This window comes from Heteronotia binoei, chromosome 9 (genome assembly GCF_032191835.1).
Source record: "Heteronotia binoei isolate CCM8104 ecotype False Entrance Well chromosome 9, APGP_CSIRO_Hbin_v1, whole genome shotgun sequence".
Taxonomy (NCBI): domain Eukaryota; kingdom Metazoa; phylum Chordata; class Lepidosauria; order Squamata; family Gekkonidae; genus Heteronotia; species Heteronotia binoei.
The window spans coordinates 8,633,029-8,652,895 of NC_083231.1; the positions used below are offsets into that span (position 1 = coordinate 8,633,029).

Below are 19,867 nucleotides of genomic sequence, written 5' to 3' on the forward strand. Positions count from 1 at the left end.
CCACTACACCAAACTGGTGGGGTTGGGTCACGCAAGGCTTTTGTGCAGCAAGGCTTTTGACGTGACTGGCTGTGCAAATTTCTAAAAGTGCTGCTTTGGCAGCAGCTGCCACCACAGTACAAGGATCTCCAGTGGCAACCATTATGCAACTAGCTCCACCTCCTTTGGTATCCATTTTGTGGCAGACATTTGGTAGCAAAAGGCGCAGGCTCAAAAAGGTGGGGGGGGGCCTTGCTCTAAGTCTAGGCACCAGCAATAGCCACAGAGTCACCAGACAGTTGCCGCTAATACTCACAGTCCGCATTTTTCAATGACTGTTTCTTTTTAGAAGGCTTGGAGATGACTTTGATCCGCTTACTGAGGAACACGCCGATATCGTCGCTATTGCCATAGAACATTTTTACCGATAACATGAAGTGCTTTCTCTTGTCAGAGTCGGATATGTACAAGGTTTTAGCTGTGCAATAGTTCTGCGGAACAGAACAGACCACTGTTTTCTATTTCATCCCAAAGACAGATACCCACGCAGGATTTATGCAGTCCTGAATCGAGCCGTCAGGAGATTTAGGAGGTGAAATGCAGAAAGGGATTTCAGTAAACAATAATAAATTTTTAAATCTGGTGTCCTCTGTGTATCTTTCAGCACAGCCCTATGGTGTAGTTCTTTTGTAGTCACACATAAGGAACATAAGAACATAAGAGAAGGCGTGTTGGATCAGGCCAATGGCCCATCCAGTTGAAAACTCTGTGTCACACAGTGGCCAAAAAACCCAAGTGCCAGCAGGAGGTCCGCTAGTGGGGCCAGGATACTGGAAGTCCTCCCACCGTGCCCCCCAAGCACCAAGAATACAGAGCATCACTGCCCCAGACAGAGAGTTCCAACAATAAGCTGTGCCTAATAGCCACTGATGGACCTCTGCTCCATATTCTTATCCAATCCCCTTTTGAAGTTGTCTATGCTTGTAGCTGCCACCACCTCCTGTGGCATGAAAATATTAAGTAAATTAAGTCTGCAACCCTATGCAGCTCTGCTCCTATCTAAGCACACTGGATGTGGAATAACTCTGCACATACTTCCTCCCTTCCATAGACAAGTCTACAGAACATAAGAGAAGCCCTGTTGGATCAGGCCAATGGCCCATCCAGTCCAACACTCTGTGTCACACAGTGGCCAAAAAAACCAGGCACCATCAGGAGGTCCATCAGTGGGGCCAGGACAGTAGAAGCCCTCCCACTGTGCCCCCCCAAGCACCAAGAATATAGAGTATCACTGCCCCAGACAGAGTTCCAACAATACGCTGTGGCTAATAGCCACTTATGGACCTCTGCTCCATAAGAACAGAAGAGAAGCCAGGTTGGATCAGGGCAATGGCCCGTCCAGTCCAACACCCTGTGACACACAGTGGCCAAAAAAACCAGGTGCCATCAGGAGATCCATCAGTGGGGCCAGGACACTAGAAGCCCTCTCACTGTGCCCCCGCCCCAAGAATACAGAGCATACATTTAGCATCCCCTCATAAGAACATAAGAGAAGCCATGTTGGATCAGGCCAATGGCCCATCCAGTCCAACACTCTGTGTCACACAGTGGCAAAAATATATATATATACACACACACACATACACTTATATATACACACTGTGGCTAATAGCCACTGATAGACCTCTGCTCCATATTTTTATCTAACCCCCTCTTGAAGCTGTGTAAGAACATAACTACTCTATAGAGTTTCAAATCATGAAACTCTATAGAGTAGTTAAAGATTTAAAGCTCCTTTGTTCTGATCAGACCACCAAGTTCAGTACTAACTACTCAGACTGTCAGTGGCTCTCCAGCAGAGATCTTGTACACATCGCCTCCTCTTAGAACAAAGTAGGAGTCAAGGTGCACCTTTAATACCAACAAAGTTTTATTCAGGATGTAAGCTTTTGTGTGCTCTAAGCACACTTCATCAGAAGAGGAATGGTCCTTTTTAAATGGAGATTCCAGGGATTGGACCTGGGACCTTCTGCATGCAAAACAGAAGCTATACTACTGGAGCCATGGCCCCTCCTGAGTGTGATATATTTCAATAGCAACACAGACCGGTGTTTTCCAGATGCTTTCTAGTAGTTGTAACATACTGTAACTGTATTTTTTTGAAACAGAATGTGAGTGTTATCTTGCTGCCTGTTACACAGCCTTTAAAGCAGCTCACAACTAGAGAGAATAAAGACACAATAACAGGAAGGTGATTGTTTTTTTTAAGGTGGATGACAGCGCAAACCGTCCTTGGCTGTTGCTACTACTCCAACTGCCATTCTTCAAGGGGCCCATGTAAAAAGCCCTATATAAATGGATCAAATTAGGGATTGTCTGGAAATTGCTTATTAAACTGCCCCTCTCCCAACAATACAGCACAATAGGGTGGAGGAGTTGAAAGAGTTTAGTAAGCTATTTTCAGACCATCCCTACAAGCAATACGAAAAAACATCTTCCCTAAAGTTGGGGCATACCGCTTTACAAAAGTGTGCTGAAATTTTCAAATCCTTCAGGGAAACGTATTCCCCTAGCTCTTTAAGGAGCTTCATAGAATTATTGTTACCGATTTCTCTGTTGATAAAGGAAACTCAGTTTCTTAAGCCTTCAGTTCAGCTGGTTCAGCTGCATTTTTGTCTGCAACAGCAAAACTTGGAATGACATTAGGTTCATCTGCATGTGGAAACATAATAACTGGGGTCCTTTTTTTAAAAAAAAGAAGTTTTAGAAAGTTTCAGTAATTGTTTCTAGGGACTGCAACGAGAAAAAGAAATTATGCACACAGTTCATGTTTTAGTCACCCATCCTTTCTGCAATGCAAACAGCTGCTGCAAAGACATAGTGAAGCGGTAAAAGGACCTGGGGGGGGGGGGTCTGTGTTTAAGTTCTTACACTGTCATGAAACTGCAAGCTGCTCAGTCTTGTAGCCTAGACTACTCCACAGGGCTGTTGTGAGGCTCAAAATGAGGACAGGGAAACCACAGAGGGCTCCTCCTTGGAGGAAGGGTAGAATGAACATGTAACTAGAAAGGTAAGGGGGATCTTACTGAAGGGGAGCCAAGATGGTGCAAAACAGTGAACCATACTGTATAGATTTGATGTTAAGATTTTAAGTTTTTAGGTTTTTAAATGTTCTGACTTTTTAAAATGTTTATATATGTAATAATAATCTAAACTCTGTTTTATTGTTGCTGTGAGCCGCCCTGAGCCATTTTTATGGGAAGGGCGGGATACAAGTCATAGAATAAAATAAAAAAATAAATAAACAGCAACTGACGCAAGGTCAGCTCACACAGCAAAGTACTGAGCCTCTGAACACCGTTTATTCTTCTGCTCCATCAAAGGACTTAACGCCTTCTGCCCCCCAGAGTGTCAATCAAAAGACTCCAAAGTGAACTCGGCAGTCACCAGCAGGGCAATCCTCCACCCACCTTTCCTTCCAGGTTCAGCTGCTGCATTTCTTGGTCGCTGTTGCCAATCCCAATAAAGGCGCACGGTTGGGACTCCTGTTCGGAGCAGCCGTCCCGCTCCATCTGCTCTTTTTTTTTCTTCCACCCGCTACCCATAAGGTAGACACACGGAGGGGGGCAAAAAAACCTAAGGGAAAGGCAAGGTGCATTAGGATCAAAGTTCCCTCTAAAGCTGCAGAGTCTTGTGAGCAAAAACTCTCCTTTGTGAGCTACCGGCATGAAAGCGGTGAGCTCCTCCATCAATTAGTTTGCTCTGGGGCCATTTTTCCTGAGCTACGACAAAAATGTGTGAGACGGAGGCTTAAAAATTGTGAGCCAGCTCACGCTAACTCAGCTCAGAGGGAATCCTGGTTAGGATCACATCTGCATTAGGTGTCATTTGTTAAGGACTCTTTACTGAATTGCATACGTTATGCACAAAATTACTAGAAGCCAAGCTAAGAAAAGCTGCATCTTGTGGCCTATACTGATCACCAGAAAGGAAACTGGCTTGTATGCCCATGCCAACTTTGTCCTTTACCACGGCTACTAGAAGTATCAGAATAAGTTCTGATACTTCTAGTAGCCGTGGTAAAGGACAAAGTTGGCATGGGCATACAAACAATGTCCTTTCAGTGCAGAAGCTCCACTCGAGGCTTCCAAGATTTTACCATGCACTGAGGACACACTTTCATCACAGTTTTAAAGCCTAAAAACTTGCTGTTTTTAAAATGGAATCTGAGGATGAAATTTGAGGATGCTGACCTGACACCTCCCCCCACCCCCCCACCCCAAAAAATCATCATCTCAGTGACACAATCATGACTGCAAAACTGTAGAAGATACTCAGCCCCGGCTTTGTGATAGAAGAAAGTTATCTACAATGCTCCAAATTAGATATAAGTCTCAGACACAACCCAGTCAAAGCTTTGCATTCAAAAGTCCTACCATGTTTAGTGGAAGAAAGCCAAGTGTGCACTTTCGCCCCACTGAAACCTGCAGGACTCCAACTTCAGTTGGTCACAGGTACACCGTTGGTCAATCATCTCACAGCACACACAATTTCTGAGACTGCATATTCCTAGCAATTGTTCCATTCTAGAGCAAATCCGTTTTGCTTTGCAACAGGGAGCTTTAATCTAAAGGAATGAGGGGATGCAAGGAACCATTTTACAGAGAGAATTAAATAAGCAAGAGAACTGAAAGTTATAAGAGCTGATAAAGCACATTTCTCTCAGAGCTGTCCTTCTCCACTGCAATCTTCTCCTGTGGTATATGCTGGAGATATTTGATAACTTTAGAAACAGACATAGGTTTCATTCTGCTTTTCTCTTTTGGGCCTGCTTCTAAATGCCTTCTGGACACTAGATGGCGCTCTATACAAAACAGTAACCATTTACTGGACAAAACAGAAGAAAACTTTTTAAAACACCATTTTAGACATACCTACAACTAAGTTTACACTGAAAAACTTAAGGATCCCAGAGAAACAATTTTTAATAGAGTCCATCAAATGAGACTTCCAGGAACCAGGGAAAAAGGAGATATTGCAGATGCCTCAACAAAGCGAGAAAAGCTGGAGAACTGGTTCACACGTGACATTTTTCGTACCTCTTTTCATTTCCGTAAGATTTCTGTGCAACTTTTGCGTGAAGAATTAGGACTGTTTGATCACCTCGCTCCTTTAAATAATTTCTCATAGCTTCCCTAAAAATTGAAAAAGTATAATAAAAAGTTAATCAAAATGTATTTTGTATATTATATAATTTGCACATCTCTAAATTTCAATTGTTCTTTTTTTGGCACAAGCAAAAATCTATTTAAGCATAACTGGTTGAACAACAAGATACTTAAAATACCTGGTGTGTTATGGTTACTGAACATTAATGATTGACTTCTCAGATACAACAGAAAAGAAGAAAAAAAGCAGGAACTCCTTTGCAGTTTGGTGTAGTGGTTAAGTGCACGGACTCTAATTTGGGAGAATTGGGATTGATTCCCCACTCCTCCACTTGCAGCTGCTGGAATGGCCTTGGGTCAGTCATAGCTCTCGCAAAGCTGTCCTTGAAAGGGCAGCTGCTGTAAGAGCTCTCTCATCCACACCTACCTCACAGGGTGTCTGTTGTGCAGGGGAGGGGAGATAAAGGCGATTGTGACCGCTCTGAGATTCAGAGTAGAGGGTGAGACATAAATCCAATATCATCAATATCTTCAGTATTGGGCCACACACACTTGATATAGCCAATCCTCCTGGAGTTTACAGTAGGCCCTGTACTAAGAGCCCTGTAAGCTCTTGGAGGATTGGCTACATCAGGGGGGTTTGGCAAAGGAGTTCCTGCTACAAAAACAGCCCTGAAAAAAGTACTGAACTGCCAGCAGGAGAGGGGCAGCCTTGCCTGAGATCTGACCCTCCAACAGAACCTCCCCCCTCTTCTGTTCTGTCTCACCCCAGCCACTGACAACAAAAATGCTTTAAAGCAGAGGTCCCCAACCTTTTAGGCACCGGGGACTGGTTTGTGGAAGACAATTTTTCCACAGACTGGGGGTGGGGAGCGGCAATGGTTTCGGGATTTTGGTGTGTTGGTTAAGTGTGCGGAATCTTCTCTGGGAGAGCCAGGTGTGATTCCCCACTCCTCCACTTGCAGCTGCTGGAATGGCCTTGGGTTAGCCATAGCTCTCGCAGAGTTGTCCTTGAAAGGGCAGCTGTTGTGAGAGCTCTCTCAGCCCCACCCACCTCTGCTGTTGGGGAGGAAGATAAAGGAGATTGTGAGCCGCTCTGAGACTCCAAGTGGAGGGCAGGATATAAACCCAGTGTCGTCGTCTTATTATTACTACATTGTAACAGATAATGAAATAATTATACAACTCATGAACTGGTTGCTAACAGGCCACGGACTGGTACTGGTCCACCGCCTGGGGGTTGGGGACTCCTGCTTTAAAGGACCCCACCACATCTTTATATGTCCAATGGAATCCTCATAGGCCACACCCAGGAAGGGCAGAGCAGTGAAAAAACAGCAGCTCGGAGCAAGAGTTTTTCCACTTGCCTGTCCTGCTTCCCCAATGTTCGAACCAAACAACAATGAGACCACTAGCGAAGGCTCTGTGGTCAAACTGAGTTCAATCCCCGGCGGAAGCTGGGTTTTCAAGTAGCCAGCTCCAGGCGGACTCATCCTTCCGAGGTCGTAAAATGAGTACCCAGCTTGCTGGGGGGGGGGGGAGTTTGGATGACTGGGAAAGGCAATGGCAAACCACCCCATAAAAGTCTGCCGGGAAAACGTTGCGAAAGCAACGTCACCCCAGAGTCGAAACGAGTGGTGCTTGCAGCACAGGGAACCTTTCCTTTCCTTGATGCTTTAGACTTGCTTTATTTTCTTGGTGCTGTAGTTCTTTACTAGCTTTGGATTTCATTCTTGTTTATGCTGTTTTGTACATTTTAATGCATGGTAAGGGATCCTTTCGATGCTCCTATTGTGGCAGAAAGGCAGCAAGTAATATTTTTTTTTTAAAAAAATGGATTATAAGATTGTATGTTGGTCTAGCTCGAGAACATTTCTCAGCAGTTATGAAGGAACTCCATTTCTCAGCAGTTATGAAGGAACTCCATTTACAAGCCAAATTGAAAACACTGGTTCTCCAGCCTCAGATTCAGCAGGCACTCACGGGAGCACAGCTCTTGAACCTTTCCGAGGGTTCCCCCTCTTCCTCCCCACCTACCTTGTCCATTGAATAGGAGGTGCAGCTGCATAAGAATCTCTGGATTAGGAGAGCGGGCAGCCAGCCAGCCAGCCACCAGGGGCTTTGCCACGCCCCCAGCAGCCCTCATTAACCCTTGGAGAATCCTGCACCACCCTTTCTCCACTTCTTACATGATTTTGGGCGGTGGGTGGCTTGCTGGCCTTTCGATGGGGGGAGGGGGGGGTGGCGGCCCAGGAGAGTCCCAGGCGAGTGAGGCCTGCTTGGGCTGGCTGGATCTCTAGCCAGCCCAAGCAGGCCTCGCTCGTCCAGGGCTCTCCTTTCTTGCAGCAGGTTGCTTTTGACTGGGCAGGGGTGGCATCTGCTAATGAGCTCCGCCACCTGTTTTTCTACAAAACAACCCCTGCTGGTTCTTATCTTTCAGGCTCCAAACGGCCTAGGTCAGAGGGCATCTTCAGCGCCTGCCACATGACCCTGGTGGAACCATCCCGCTGCATATACTCACTTGACACAGGAATTTCTGGCCTGGAGGTTATTAGGTGAAGGGGTTTTTTTTTGTTTGTTTTCTTTTGTTTTCCCAGACCCTTTGGTGCTATATCAGGTGTGACCTGATGGTTTCATTGCTCTCTCTTGCAGCGCTGTTTTAACCTGCTGTTTTCATCTTCAAATAGAGGGCTGTGTCAGCAGATTAAAACAGTTACAGCCATTTTACAGATCGTTGTCACAGTCAAACTCCCCTTCTTTCAGTCAGCCTGGACAGCTGATGCATTTTCAGCGGAAGGCAACTTCATACAAAATCTGCTTCACTGCAAAACTCTGGCGAAGGTAGATCTCAAATAATAGTCACTGGCTATACTCCAAAAAGGAGCCCTGGGGGCGCAGAGTGGTAAGCTGCAGCACTGCAGTCCAAGCTCTGCTCACAACCTGAGTTTGATCCCGGCGGAAGCTGGGTTCAGGTAGCTGGCTCAAGGTTGACTCAGCCTTCCATCCTTCCGAGGTCGGTAAAACGAGTACCCAGCTTGCTGGGGGTAAAGTGCAGATGATTGGGGAAGGCAATGGCAAACCACCCCGTAAAAAAGTCTGCCAAGAACACATCGTGATGTGATGTCACCCCATGAGTCAGTAACAACTCAGTGCTCGCACAGGGGACTACCTTTACCTTTTTTATACTCCAAAAGAGACAAACACAGACTGATTTCGCACTAACCTTGCTCCGCGGCAGGCTTCCCTTCTTCTCCGGAGCAAGCTAGCGATTTCACACAAGCTGCTCCATGCAGCCGTTTTTTGTCAAGGCAACCTAAACAATTAGGTTTATGCTGTTGCACATCAAATCGGGGGTTGCTACGATGAAAAATGGTGGCACGGAGCCGCTTGTGCGAACACACTAGCTTACTGCAGAGAAAAAGGGAAGCCTGCTGCGGAGCAAGCTTAGTGCGAAATCAGTCAAGAGTTTATATTTAAAAATACAGAAGCGTGTTGCAGTGTTAAACTGTCCAGCCTCACAAGCTATACTCAGGCAGGACTTGTGCACCCACCTCTCTCTTTAATACACACCAAGCCACAGCAAAGCTTTCCGACATCTAAGCTTTCTATAGGGTGTAACTTTCAACCTTGTGATTTCCCATGAGTCTGAATGGCCCAGGCATAACTGAATTCCTGTTTGCAAGGACCAGGTCTTAGTTCATAACGGAACAGCCAAGCCTTACCTGGTGAGCCGTTTAGGCTGAGGTCGCTCACCGAATTTCCTGTAAAATAAAACAGTCAGTTGTGAGCAACCCTGAAGCAAGAAGGTCTTTAAAGTAAGGCCAATTCAGAAAATGTTGAAGATGCAGATTCCTCTTAAGCCAGAACTGTTTTTGCTGAATATGTATCCTAGCGATTATACAAAAGAGACAAGACATTTAATGGCACATATTAATACATAGCTAGGATTTTGTCTGCTCAGAAACGGAAGCTCCAAGAACTACCCACAAAACAGGAACTGATTGGGAAAATATTGCAGCAGCAGAGGTGGACTATTTATTGCTATTGCTTGCTGGGAAATCCAAGGAAGAAGCAAGAGAATACTGGGAGAAGTTACATGTATGGCTAGACACTTAAGTTGTTTTGGTGTGAACTGTGGCTAATATTCTTCAAGTTATATGGTTGAAATACAAGCTAACTTGATAACCTAAATGTGAATTTACAATATACCGTATTTTTTGCACTATAAGGCACTCCGGACGATAGGACGCACCTTCCTCCTGCGGGGCGATCCGCTGCCTCCGCCTCCGATCCCGGTGCTTCCCCCGCGCCTGCCTGCCTGGCTCCAGCTTCTTCCAGCAAGCGCTGGGATCGCTCCACGCTGCCCCCTCCGCAAACCCAGCGCTTTGCGAGCGCCGGCTGTGGAGAGGGCAGCGTGCTTCCTCCGTGCCTGCCTGCCTGGCTCCAGCTCTGACGCTTATAGCAAGCGCCAGGATCGCTCCCTCTGCCCTCCGATCCCGGCGCTTGCTGTAAGTGTCAGAGCTGGAGCCAGGCAGGCAGGCGCGGGGGAAGCGCCGGGATCAGAGGCGGAGGCAGTGGATTGCCCCCCCCACTTTTTTTGGGGGGGGGAGTGCGTCTTATGGTGCAAAAAATACGGTAATTCTATATGACTACTGTGATGAGAGGCTAAGCGTGTAACAGTGTAATGAAATTTTCTTTTATTTGAATTCTACAGTGACAAGCAGAATGTATTCTATTTTTCTTTACAGATGTATTATTACTTTTCTATTTCCATTTTCCCTTTTCCCTCTTCTTTCTTGAAAATAAAAATTTCATACGACATAAAAACTACTCTGTCTGCAATCCACTGCCACTTTGCCGCCTAACTCACTCTTCCCTAGATCCTGCCAAAGCCCACAGAGCTTTTATAATAGGAAACCACACATTTATTAATAAATATATATATATACAAGAACACTTGCAGTGTTTCAGATAAATTCCATTTTTGCCAAAGCTAGAAGATTTATCCTGCAATTGAAACTGGGTGTGTGTGTCTGTATAAATGTTCTCATCCGTTTCAAAAAAGGAAGAGAAGGAGCAAAATATCCAAAGAACAAAATGAGTTCAACATGTCTATATTAACGCACTAAGACATCACAATTAAAAGAGGTAATATATATTTTAAGAATTTTTAGCAACAGAGCTAATTAATTTTAAGCTATCTCAACTGCATGGGGGGGGGGGAATAAAGATTACGTAGAAAAATACCTGGGGAAAATATTTAGTTTGGGGAACTCATAATCAAAAATAAGTCAGAATCTAAAGGAGCTCCTTTAAGCATCCTGTGTTCTTGGAGCCCTGATTCGGATATTCACGGTAGCCCAATCCCACCAGATCTGGAATATAAGAAGAGCCAGCCCTGGTTAGTATTTGCATGGGAGAACACCAGTGAAGTCCAAGGTTGCTACACAGAAGCAGGCATTAGCAAACCACCCCTGTTCACCTCTTGCCTTGCAAAACTTTAGGGGCCACCATAACTCAAAAGAAGAAGAAGATATTGGATTTATATCCCACCCTCCACTCCGAAGAAGTGGAGAAGAAGATGATACGGGATTTATATCCCGCCCTCCACTCCGAAGAGTCTCAGAGCGGCTCACAATCTCCTTTCCCTTCCTCCCCCACAACAGACACCCTGTGAGGTGGGTGGGGCTGGAGAGGGCTCTCACAGCAGCTGCCCATTCAAGGACAACCTCTGCCAGAGCTATGGCTGACCCAAGGCCATGCTAGCAGGTGCAAGTGAAGGAGTGGGAAATCAAACCCGGTTCTCCCAGATAAGAGTCCGCACACTTAACCACTACACCAAACTGGCTCTCCAGTGGGTCTAAATAATGAAATAACTGGTGCTGTAGCTAGCTTTGACTTGACAGTACTTTCCACCACCACGACAACCCTGGAACATAACAAACTGCCCTTATAATTTCCTTGCCTTTAAAGAGCTGTTATCCTAGTGCAACAGGAAGCTATCAGTTCAGAAACAAGCCCAAAACCCCGTAGGTACACAAAACTAGTTGCCAAATTATTTGGATCACAGAAGATAAACAAACTAATTGACTGACCACCATCCCAATCTGATTGACCAAAATGAAAGCATGAAACAGATGAACTTCATGACTCGTAAACGTGAATTTTATAACAGGTAAAGATCTGCATGTTTATGATGTGAAACTTCTCAAGACATTGATCTATATAATCTGGTAGGAGTAATGTGAGGTATGAACTATGTGACACAATTTTTGTAAAATTATCACAAACTTTCCCTGATTATAGATACCTTTAAGACAGGGGTGGGGAACCTCCATCCCGAGGGCCAAATACGGCCCTCGAGGTCACTTGGTGTGGCCATCGGGGATTGCTGGGCTGAACTGAGCCATGTGGCAGCCTCTCTGGGGCCTGGCTGGCCAGCAAGGATCGTGGAACCCAGCCGCGCTATGCAACAGCCTCCCCAGGGCCAGGCAGGGATCACAGGGCCCAGATGTACTGTGCGACAGTCTCCCTGGGGCCTGGCTGGCTGGCTGGCCAGAATTGCTCCAGGGCCTGGAAGAGTTACTGTCACAGCTCAGTTTGCACTTGATTATCCCAGAGGGTGTGGCCTAATATGCTAATGAGTGTGTGACCTAATATGCTAATATTAGGGGATGTGGTCTAATATGCTACTGAGTTCCTGCTGGACAAGGGAAAAACAATTATTTGCATTAATTTTGCTGGCCTGAATCATTCTCCCTCAGTGAAGCACTGTTTTTTAAGTTGATAATTTTTTATGGCCCGCGAATGATGTTATAAATATCCATATGGCCCTTGGCAAAGAAAAGGTTTCCTACCCCTGCTTTAAGAGGTAAGCAGTGTTATTCCATGTAATAACAGTATTTACTTCCTCTACATTGTTCCTTTCTCCTCAACAAGAACCCCAAGCAACTTAAATCATTCTCCACTGGTTGGTTTCACTTCCTCCTGTTTCCAAGAAGAGGGAAGTGAAATGGACTGGGGAAATGGCTGCTAGCCATTTCAGCCTACCAGCTGATGGGCACGCCCACCCCCTTGTTAAGTTTAAATGGCTGCCAGTCATTTCACTGGTCAATTTTGCAAAACAGACGTGAGAAGTGGTTGCCAGCCATTTTGGACTGACAGCTGACAGACACATCGGCCCCACTGTTAGGCTGAAATGGCTGACAGCTATTTAAACTTAACAGCAGGGCGGATCCACCCATCAACTGTTACGCTGAAATGGCTAGCAACCATTTAACCTGTCCTGTTTTGCAGGGGAAGCGAAACGAACAGGTTAAATGGCTGCCAGCCATTTAAGCCTCCCTTGGCAATTCCTCCCCTTTCTCCCAGCAACAGAAAAAGGGGGACCCAAACTGACAATTTCAGAGCATTTCTTTGTTCAGCTTGAAGACTGTCCTGAAATGGAATTTTTAGGTTCGTGCCCATCCCTAAATCCTCAGAGTTGGTTAGGCTGCAAGACAGTAACTGACCCAAGGTCACCCCAACAAATTTCCATGGCAGATCAGGGATTCAAGCCCAGGTCTCCTAGATTCTGACATTCTAACTACTACACCACACTTAAGCACAAACATAAAGAACAACAGTGAGACCCGCAACCCAGCACCATTGTTTCCCATAGCTACAGCACCAGAGCTGTACCTTCAGTCCCATCAACTCAGGTCAGATGAAATACTTGCAACTAATAGCTTCCAATAACAAAGAAGGAGAGGGAGAAAAGACAAGCATAGCCTTGCAAATAAGTTCACTGAAATGACAAACCCAGGCTCATTTCTGCCATCTTATCTCTTCACTGTGACACAGGAACAGCACGGAAGAACCAATGTTCCTTTAATTCACAGCAGCCGTCCTTACCTGGTCACTGGGAAGCCATTTTCACTCTCTTACAAATAATAATTAAGAGGTTATTAAAAAGTGTGGCGCTGTGTCATACAAACAAATCCTTCTAGTGAAAAAGCAACAGGGAGAGAGCAACCCTATTTGCCCCTGTGCCATGAAGCTACCCAAGCCTCACCTGTCCAGTCAAGTGGCTGAGCTTACGTTTGCAGATATTTCTTTTTAGATCTGGTGACAGGAACCCTGCAAGGTGAACACAGGTGTGCAGCCTTCCTCTTTCAGGTGGCAATAGGGATTGTGAGCCCTACGCACAAACCTCAGAATTAAGCTGTAAAGATGGAGGACTCCCTGACCCGGACACCTCAGCCTAGCTTGATCTCGACAGATCCTGGAAACTAAGCAAGGTTGATTCTGGCCAGCATATGGATGGGAGACATATGGACATATGAAGCTGCCTTATACTGAATCAGACCCTTGGTCCATCAAAGTCAGTATTGTCTCCTCAGACTAGCAGCGGCTCTCCAGGGTCTCCATCTGAGGTTTTTCACACCTATTAGCCTGGACCCTTTTTTGGAGATGCCAGGGATTGAACCTGGGACCTTCTGCTTACCAAGCAGATGCTCTACCACTGAGCCACCGTCCCTCCCCTAAGACCCCCAAGGACAGCCCAGGATAGCCTGATCTCATCAGAGCTCAGGAAGGATGTCCCCAGCACAAACTAATTTATGCAGCAGCCAAACTGCTTACTCACAACTTTAATGCCAGTAGCCCATCACGTAGAATTTCTGCTCACAGGAATCCACAGCTTAGAGGGAGCATTGGTGGCAACTGGATGGAAAGTCTCCATAAACTGCAGCTACTAGAAATCTGAACATTCCTATTAAGTTTATTCAACCTCTGCACAGCTAGCTGTTCTGTGCTACAACAAGAAGAAAAAAAAAACACCTGAGTCAATTCCTCCAAAGAACCTGATGCTACCATTAGTAAATAAGCAAGCAGCTTGGTGTTATTATGTTGTCGAATGGGGCTTTCTCACATTTGACAACAAAAGAGGACATTCTGGGTGGATTTACATTGAGTCACTTTAAAACTCACTCATTAATACTAAAGTAAATATTGTGGCTCAATCTACTGCAGCACAAACCGTACCTTTCACAACTCAGATTAAGAGGAGACCGTTAGTTTGACTTAACAGTCATGTACCCGTACACACACCATTGTGCATAGAACATCCTGTGTGATGTGGTGTGGACATTTGAAAGAAGAGATGGCTAGAGACTTAGGTGTAAAGGGAGAATGTGGGCTAGCTATTGAGGAGGCACAAAAGAGCAGCACTGGTTGTGGGAATGCTTTGGGGAATGCTGGGACAGTAAGTGGAAAAAGTGGCGCTAACCAAGGCGGAAATTTCTGATCATGTAAGATTTAGGGACTAGCAAAGCTTTACTCTGCTCTGGTAAGACCTCACCTGGAGTATTGTGTTCAGTTTTGGGCACCACATTTTAAGAAGGATATAGACAAGCTACAATGGATCCAGAGGAGGGCAACGAAGATGGCAAGGGGTCTGGAGACCAAGTCCTATGAAGAAAGGTTGAAGGAGCTGGGCATGTTTAGCCTGAAGAGGCGGCAGCTGAGAGGTGATATGATCACCATCTTCAAGTACTTGAAGGGCTGTCATATAGAGGATGGTGTGGAATTGTTTTCTGTGGCCCCGGAAGGTAGGACCAGAACCAATGGGTTGAAATTAAATCCAAAGAGTTTTTGACTCAACATCAGGAAGAACTTCCTGATCGTCAGAGCGATTCCTCAGTGGAACAGGCTTCCTCGGGAGGTGGTGGGCTCACCTTCCTTGGAGGTTTTTAAACAGAGGCTGGAGGGCCATCTGACAGCAATGAAGATCCTGTGAATTTAGAGGGGAGGTGTTTGTGAGTTTCCTGCATTGTGCAGGGGGTTGGATTAGATGACCCTAGAGGTCCCTTCCAACTCTATGATTCTATGAAAGCTTGCAGTGAGATGCAACAACATCACAATGTCAAAGGCATTCAGACTCTTCTGTCTTGTTTCCTGCAGGGGGCCCAATGAAGTTCCAGTTTTTACGTGCTTCTAGAAATCATTCCTTTTACTTATAATCAGGCTTTCTCACTGAGACTGAAAGCACATTGCAAAAACTACATTAAAACTAGTCTATAGATTTTAAAATTCAGCTCATACCTGCCAAAGAGAGTTACCGTAAATTTTTACATTTGGGATCTTTAAGTGAAGTCCACCATGGGCTGGGTATCAGATACCCAACAGAAATCGTCATAACGGCATTATACTAGTCCTTGGTCTTTCAGTTTAGGCAATGGTAGCAACTAAAGGTATAAAGGCTAAGTGAAAATATTCTCGTTGGAATGATGAAATGCTTTAAGGAAAGCTATTAAAATTGTTATAGATGCTCTTTCTTCCCTCAACATTTTAATAATTACACAAGACAAAACACAGCCTTAGGCAATAATATCACAGACATACATCTCTCAGACCTCTAACTTCCTTCAAATTCCTCCATTTTTGGCAACATGTAGAAGAAACTATCTCCATTTCCATTTATTAACAGGTTTGTCTACAGGTTTTTAAACAAGATAGCTCAGGACTTTTTAAAGACAATATACAATCTGTGCTTTGAAACCTAGACACTAAAAGATATAAAACCAACACGAGAAAGAAGAGAGAAATTCATTTCAGCCCATGCAAATCCTGAATCTCCTGAAGTCCATGGAGTTAAAATGGAGAGATTAGAATGCAAAACTACTGTTCTTGTGGAAAGTAATTTTGATAAAATGAAATTTTTTGAGTAATATGTCGAAAGACCATTTACCATTTAAAAGAAAAGCGGATAATGCTGTCACCATTTATTGCAACACTTTTGTGTGAGGCTGGATTATTTAAAAATATTGATATCCCACCTTATCTCCTTATCGAGGCAACTAACAATGAAGCAAGTTCCAAGGACACAAAGGTAAGCCCATTTACAAGATTAAAAAAACAAAATGCAAGGGCTAGAAATGCATTTTGTCCCTTGCGAGAAACTATAGGCAAGAAATGGGACTGCAGTTTGATGTCTCCACAGCCAGGTGGTGCCCTCCTCCCTCAGTCCAGAGGCTTCCATTACTGTGTCGCTTACAGTTTAGAAATTCTGGAGTCAAACTATAAATCCAAAGAATTTGAAATCACATTAACTGGAGAAACGCCCCCAAGAAAGCAACACCAAGAAAACACAGAAGAACAGCCAAACACGGTAGTAACCTGTGCTTGCAACAAAGATTTAAGAACAGGAATTTATTCCCAGTTAGGATGAAAGTCCTCCTAAATGCTTAACTCAGGAGAGGAGAGGATGCTCTCTATGACTGATTCCCCACTAGCCTCATGCCGCTCTCACTCTCCTCTTCTCCGCAGGGCTTCTGTCGGATTTCACGCTATCTGCCCCCGGGGCTGCAACTCACTCCAGTTTTTTCATGCAGCAGACAAGATCCTCTAAAAACCGGTTTGTTTGCAGCGTAAAAAAGGCAAAGCAAGTTGCAGCCTTGGGGCAGATAGTGTGAAACCTGACGGAGGCCCTGCAGAGAAGAGGAGGGTGAGAGCAGCATAAGGCTAGTGGGGAATCTGTCTATGTCTCCAAACAGAATGAACCTTCACGGCAAGTTCACTGTGCTATTCTAGCTTGGAGGATGGAAGGTGCTCTTGCGGACGGATTGCCCGGAAGCTGTGACCTCCGTTTAAGGAGACTTTGCCATATACCACTTCAACCAGATAGCATGCAGAAGGACTCTCCAACTGAAAGGCACATCAGGCAAGAATGCTGAGCCAATTCTGTAGCATCTCACACATGCCAATCCTGATCCCCAAAAGGCAAGCCTCTTAATTTGGAGCCTTCACATTGAAGTGTGTAGCCGCTGTGCTTCTGACTGAATGCGCCATGAGGTCTCCTGGAACCTTGACTCCTTTCTGCTCTGAGGCTTTCCCTATAGATTCCCAGAGCCATTTCCTCAGATATGTTTCAGTTGTCTTCCTGCCCTTATGATTCCCTAAAATTTAACAGTGCAGAGGTGCAAATACATAAAGTGCTATGTAGATCCAGTAACTGCCAGAACCTCTCATCAGGATGTGTTGAGTTGGAGAAGAGGCAGAAGGACAGTAGACAAATCTCTTGGAATCATGACTGATCTTTTCACAGCACCGCTTTATCCTTGTGGGAAAACAAAAACCTTTAGTCCAACTCTAATAGATAATGCACCCTCTGCCCAAAAAAACATGAGAAGCAGTAACAGACACTTCCCTGAGGGGTTCAAACAGGCTGCATTATAACCTGCAAAATAACATGGAGACCCCAGGACTTGAACTAATGCTGAGCTGGGGGTGGAGGTGCTATTCCCGTCTCAGGGATTTATTTATTCCATTAAATTTCTAGACTGCCCTCCCTTGCAGGACAGGGCTCGGGGCAGTGCATACAACAGCAAAAACACATTCATAATTAAAACACACAGTTAAAACAATAAGATATAACAATACTCCTGGTGAGATGGCACAAGACTACGCCAGATTGTGCTGGTGCCCCAACAGAGGGAGGGCAGGGAACAGGAGTGTAAAAGCAGATGGAAACCATCACTGTCTTCAATTAAATGCCTGGAGGAACATCTCTGCCTTGAAGGCCCAGCAGAACTGCATTAGGTCCCGCAGGTCATGGTGTTATTCGGCAGAGAGTTCCACCAGGTTGGAGCCAAGGCTGAAAGTGGCCTGGCTGTGGTCAAGGACACTTAGATGCCTCTCTGATCACTAACAGGTTCTTATCAGCAGAATGCAATGTTCTACAGGGGATATATCAAGAGAGGTGGTCTCTAAGATATGTGGGTCTCTGACAGTTTAGGGCCTTAAAGGTTAACACCAGAATGGCTTTACATGAGAGTGTTTAGAAAGAAGTAGACCACTAAATGGTGTATGAATGTAAGCCAGCACTACAGTCTGCCTTCAGATGGTGTTAACGTTTGAGTCCTTGGATCAGCTCCTCCTGCAAGAACAAAAGGATCTGGAGGAAAGCACAGGTCCCAAGACTCCTTTGCTTTCCACACCAGCACAAAAGAGCTTCCCAGGAAGTGCCATAAATCCTGGGGATAGCCTGGATGCTTGCATAACCTTAGCAACATCACCACAAAACCCTGCAGACGTCAGGAAATCCTGTAGCCTTTCACTCTTCAGATGGTCTGTCTTCACCAACCTGATGCAGCACGGCTGGAAATACTGGAATGTGCCAAGGTTGCTGTGCAGATTTTTCCAGGAAACTGAGAAACCAGTCCTTTTCTGGCCAATGAGACACCACGGCTGATAACAGACGGGCAATGTGCGTCGGATTAGGGAGGGATGGTGGCTCAGCGGTAGAGCATCTGCTTGGTAAGCAGAAGGTCCCAGGTTCAATCCTTGGCATCTCCAATTAAAAAGGGTCCCGGCAAGTAGGTGTAAAAAACCTCAGCATGAGACCCTGGAGAGCCGCTGCCACTCTGAGTAGACAGTACTGACTTTGACGGACGCAGGGTCTGATTCAATATAAGGCAGCTAGCTCCATATGTTCATATATGCTCGTATGTGTTTCAAATTGGGCCAGCTCAAAAAGAGCCATCCCAAAGCTTCCACACACTCACCCACAAGCCATCCCTATCCCGTCCACGGGGTGACACAGGAACAATCAGACAGCCGCTGAGCACCATTCCTGTCCCTCAGTTTGGGTTTTCCCTCATACATTTTTACTAGTCATGCGCTAATGCCCAAAGTGCTGGTGTGTAAGCAGCCCACTAGTATCAGTTCAGCTCATGACTTTCCTTATGAACTGCAAATCACTGCTGTGGATGCAGAAGCACCTGACCAGGGGGCAATCAGCATACTGATCTGCTGCACCTGAGCATGCCAGTTGACTGGCCAGGTAAACGGGCCCACCTGCTGGTCACCCTCCCGGAAGATCTTTTGCTGGAAAGCCATTCAGATGGATCTGAGATCCGATAGCTAATTCAGTCTGCTTCCACACAGAGGACTCTAACCATGTGCTGTGCCTGAAGACAGATAGAGTTCCGTTCAGTTCACAGTCTAAAGAACTTTATTCACAACAGATCCGCACCTTGGCAGTAATACTATTCCTCTTGAGGCACACATCTCCGTTCCCGATGGCTGACTGGAAGTGCTTTGTGGCCCAGGGGACTGCTCCAGCCAACTGAAGCTCTTGCTTCATTCATTTTGGGTCCACAGCCCTTGAGCAAGCTCATCTTGAAGACTCTGCCCTCCTCCCGGTAAGCTTGTATCTACTGTGAACTAGATGAATTCCTGGATCTGAAAAGGCTTCTCCTCAACCAGGGTATGATCTACTGTGCAACAATGCACATTTCTCTCGGAGACTGAAGTACTCTCAACCTTAGGTGAGACTTGTAGGCAATCAGATACTGAAAGGAAACTAAGTCCTCTTGAGTTTGCCCCCACCTTCAGGAAAGAGTCAACGCTATCCTAGGCTACTCAGAAAGGAATGATGTAAATAGTAAAAGGGTATTGTTGGCACATATTAAATTGGAGGAATCACAAGCGGTTGAGCCCAAGATGATGTAACTGATGGTGTAAACTATTATTTATTCTTATTTATTCAGTGCGGGAGCTGCACTGGCTGCCAATTGTGTACCGAGTTCGTTACAAGGTGCTGGTCATTACCTTTAAAGCCCTATATGGCCGAGGACCTGCCTACCTTAGGGACTGCCTCTCTCCATATGTTCCCCTGAGAGCACTGAGATCCAGTTCCCAAAACCTACTACGAATCCCTGGACCAAGGGAGGCCAGAC

General features: G+C 45.5%; 1 protein-coding gene across 1 annotated transcript in view; it reads right to left on the minus strand.

The window, feature by feature from the left end:
• Positions 1-19,867, minus strand: part of RBPJ (recombination signal binding protein for immunoglobulin kappa J region) — a 70,369-nt gene that overhangs the window by 14,432 nt on the left and 36,070 nt on the right. Inside the window, exons 2-5 of the mRNA XM_060246210.1 lie at positions 8,870-8,908; positions 5,079-5,174; positions 3,450-3,615; positions 296-470 (exon numbers count right to left, since the gene is read on the minus strand). Of these exons, the coding sequence (XP_060102193.1) occupies positions 296-470; positions 3,450-3,615; positions 5,079-5,174; positions 8,870-8,908 (476 nt within the window). The remainder of the gene's footprint in view (positions 1-295; positions 471-3,449; positions 3,616-5,078; positions 5,175-8,869; positions 8,909-19,867) is intronic.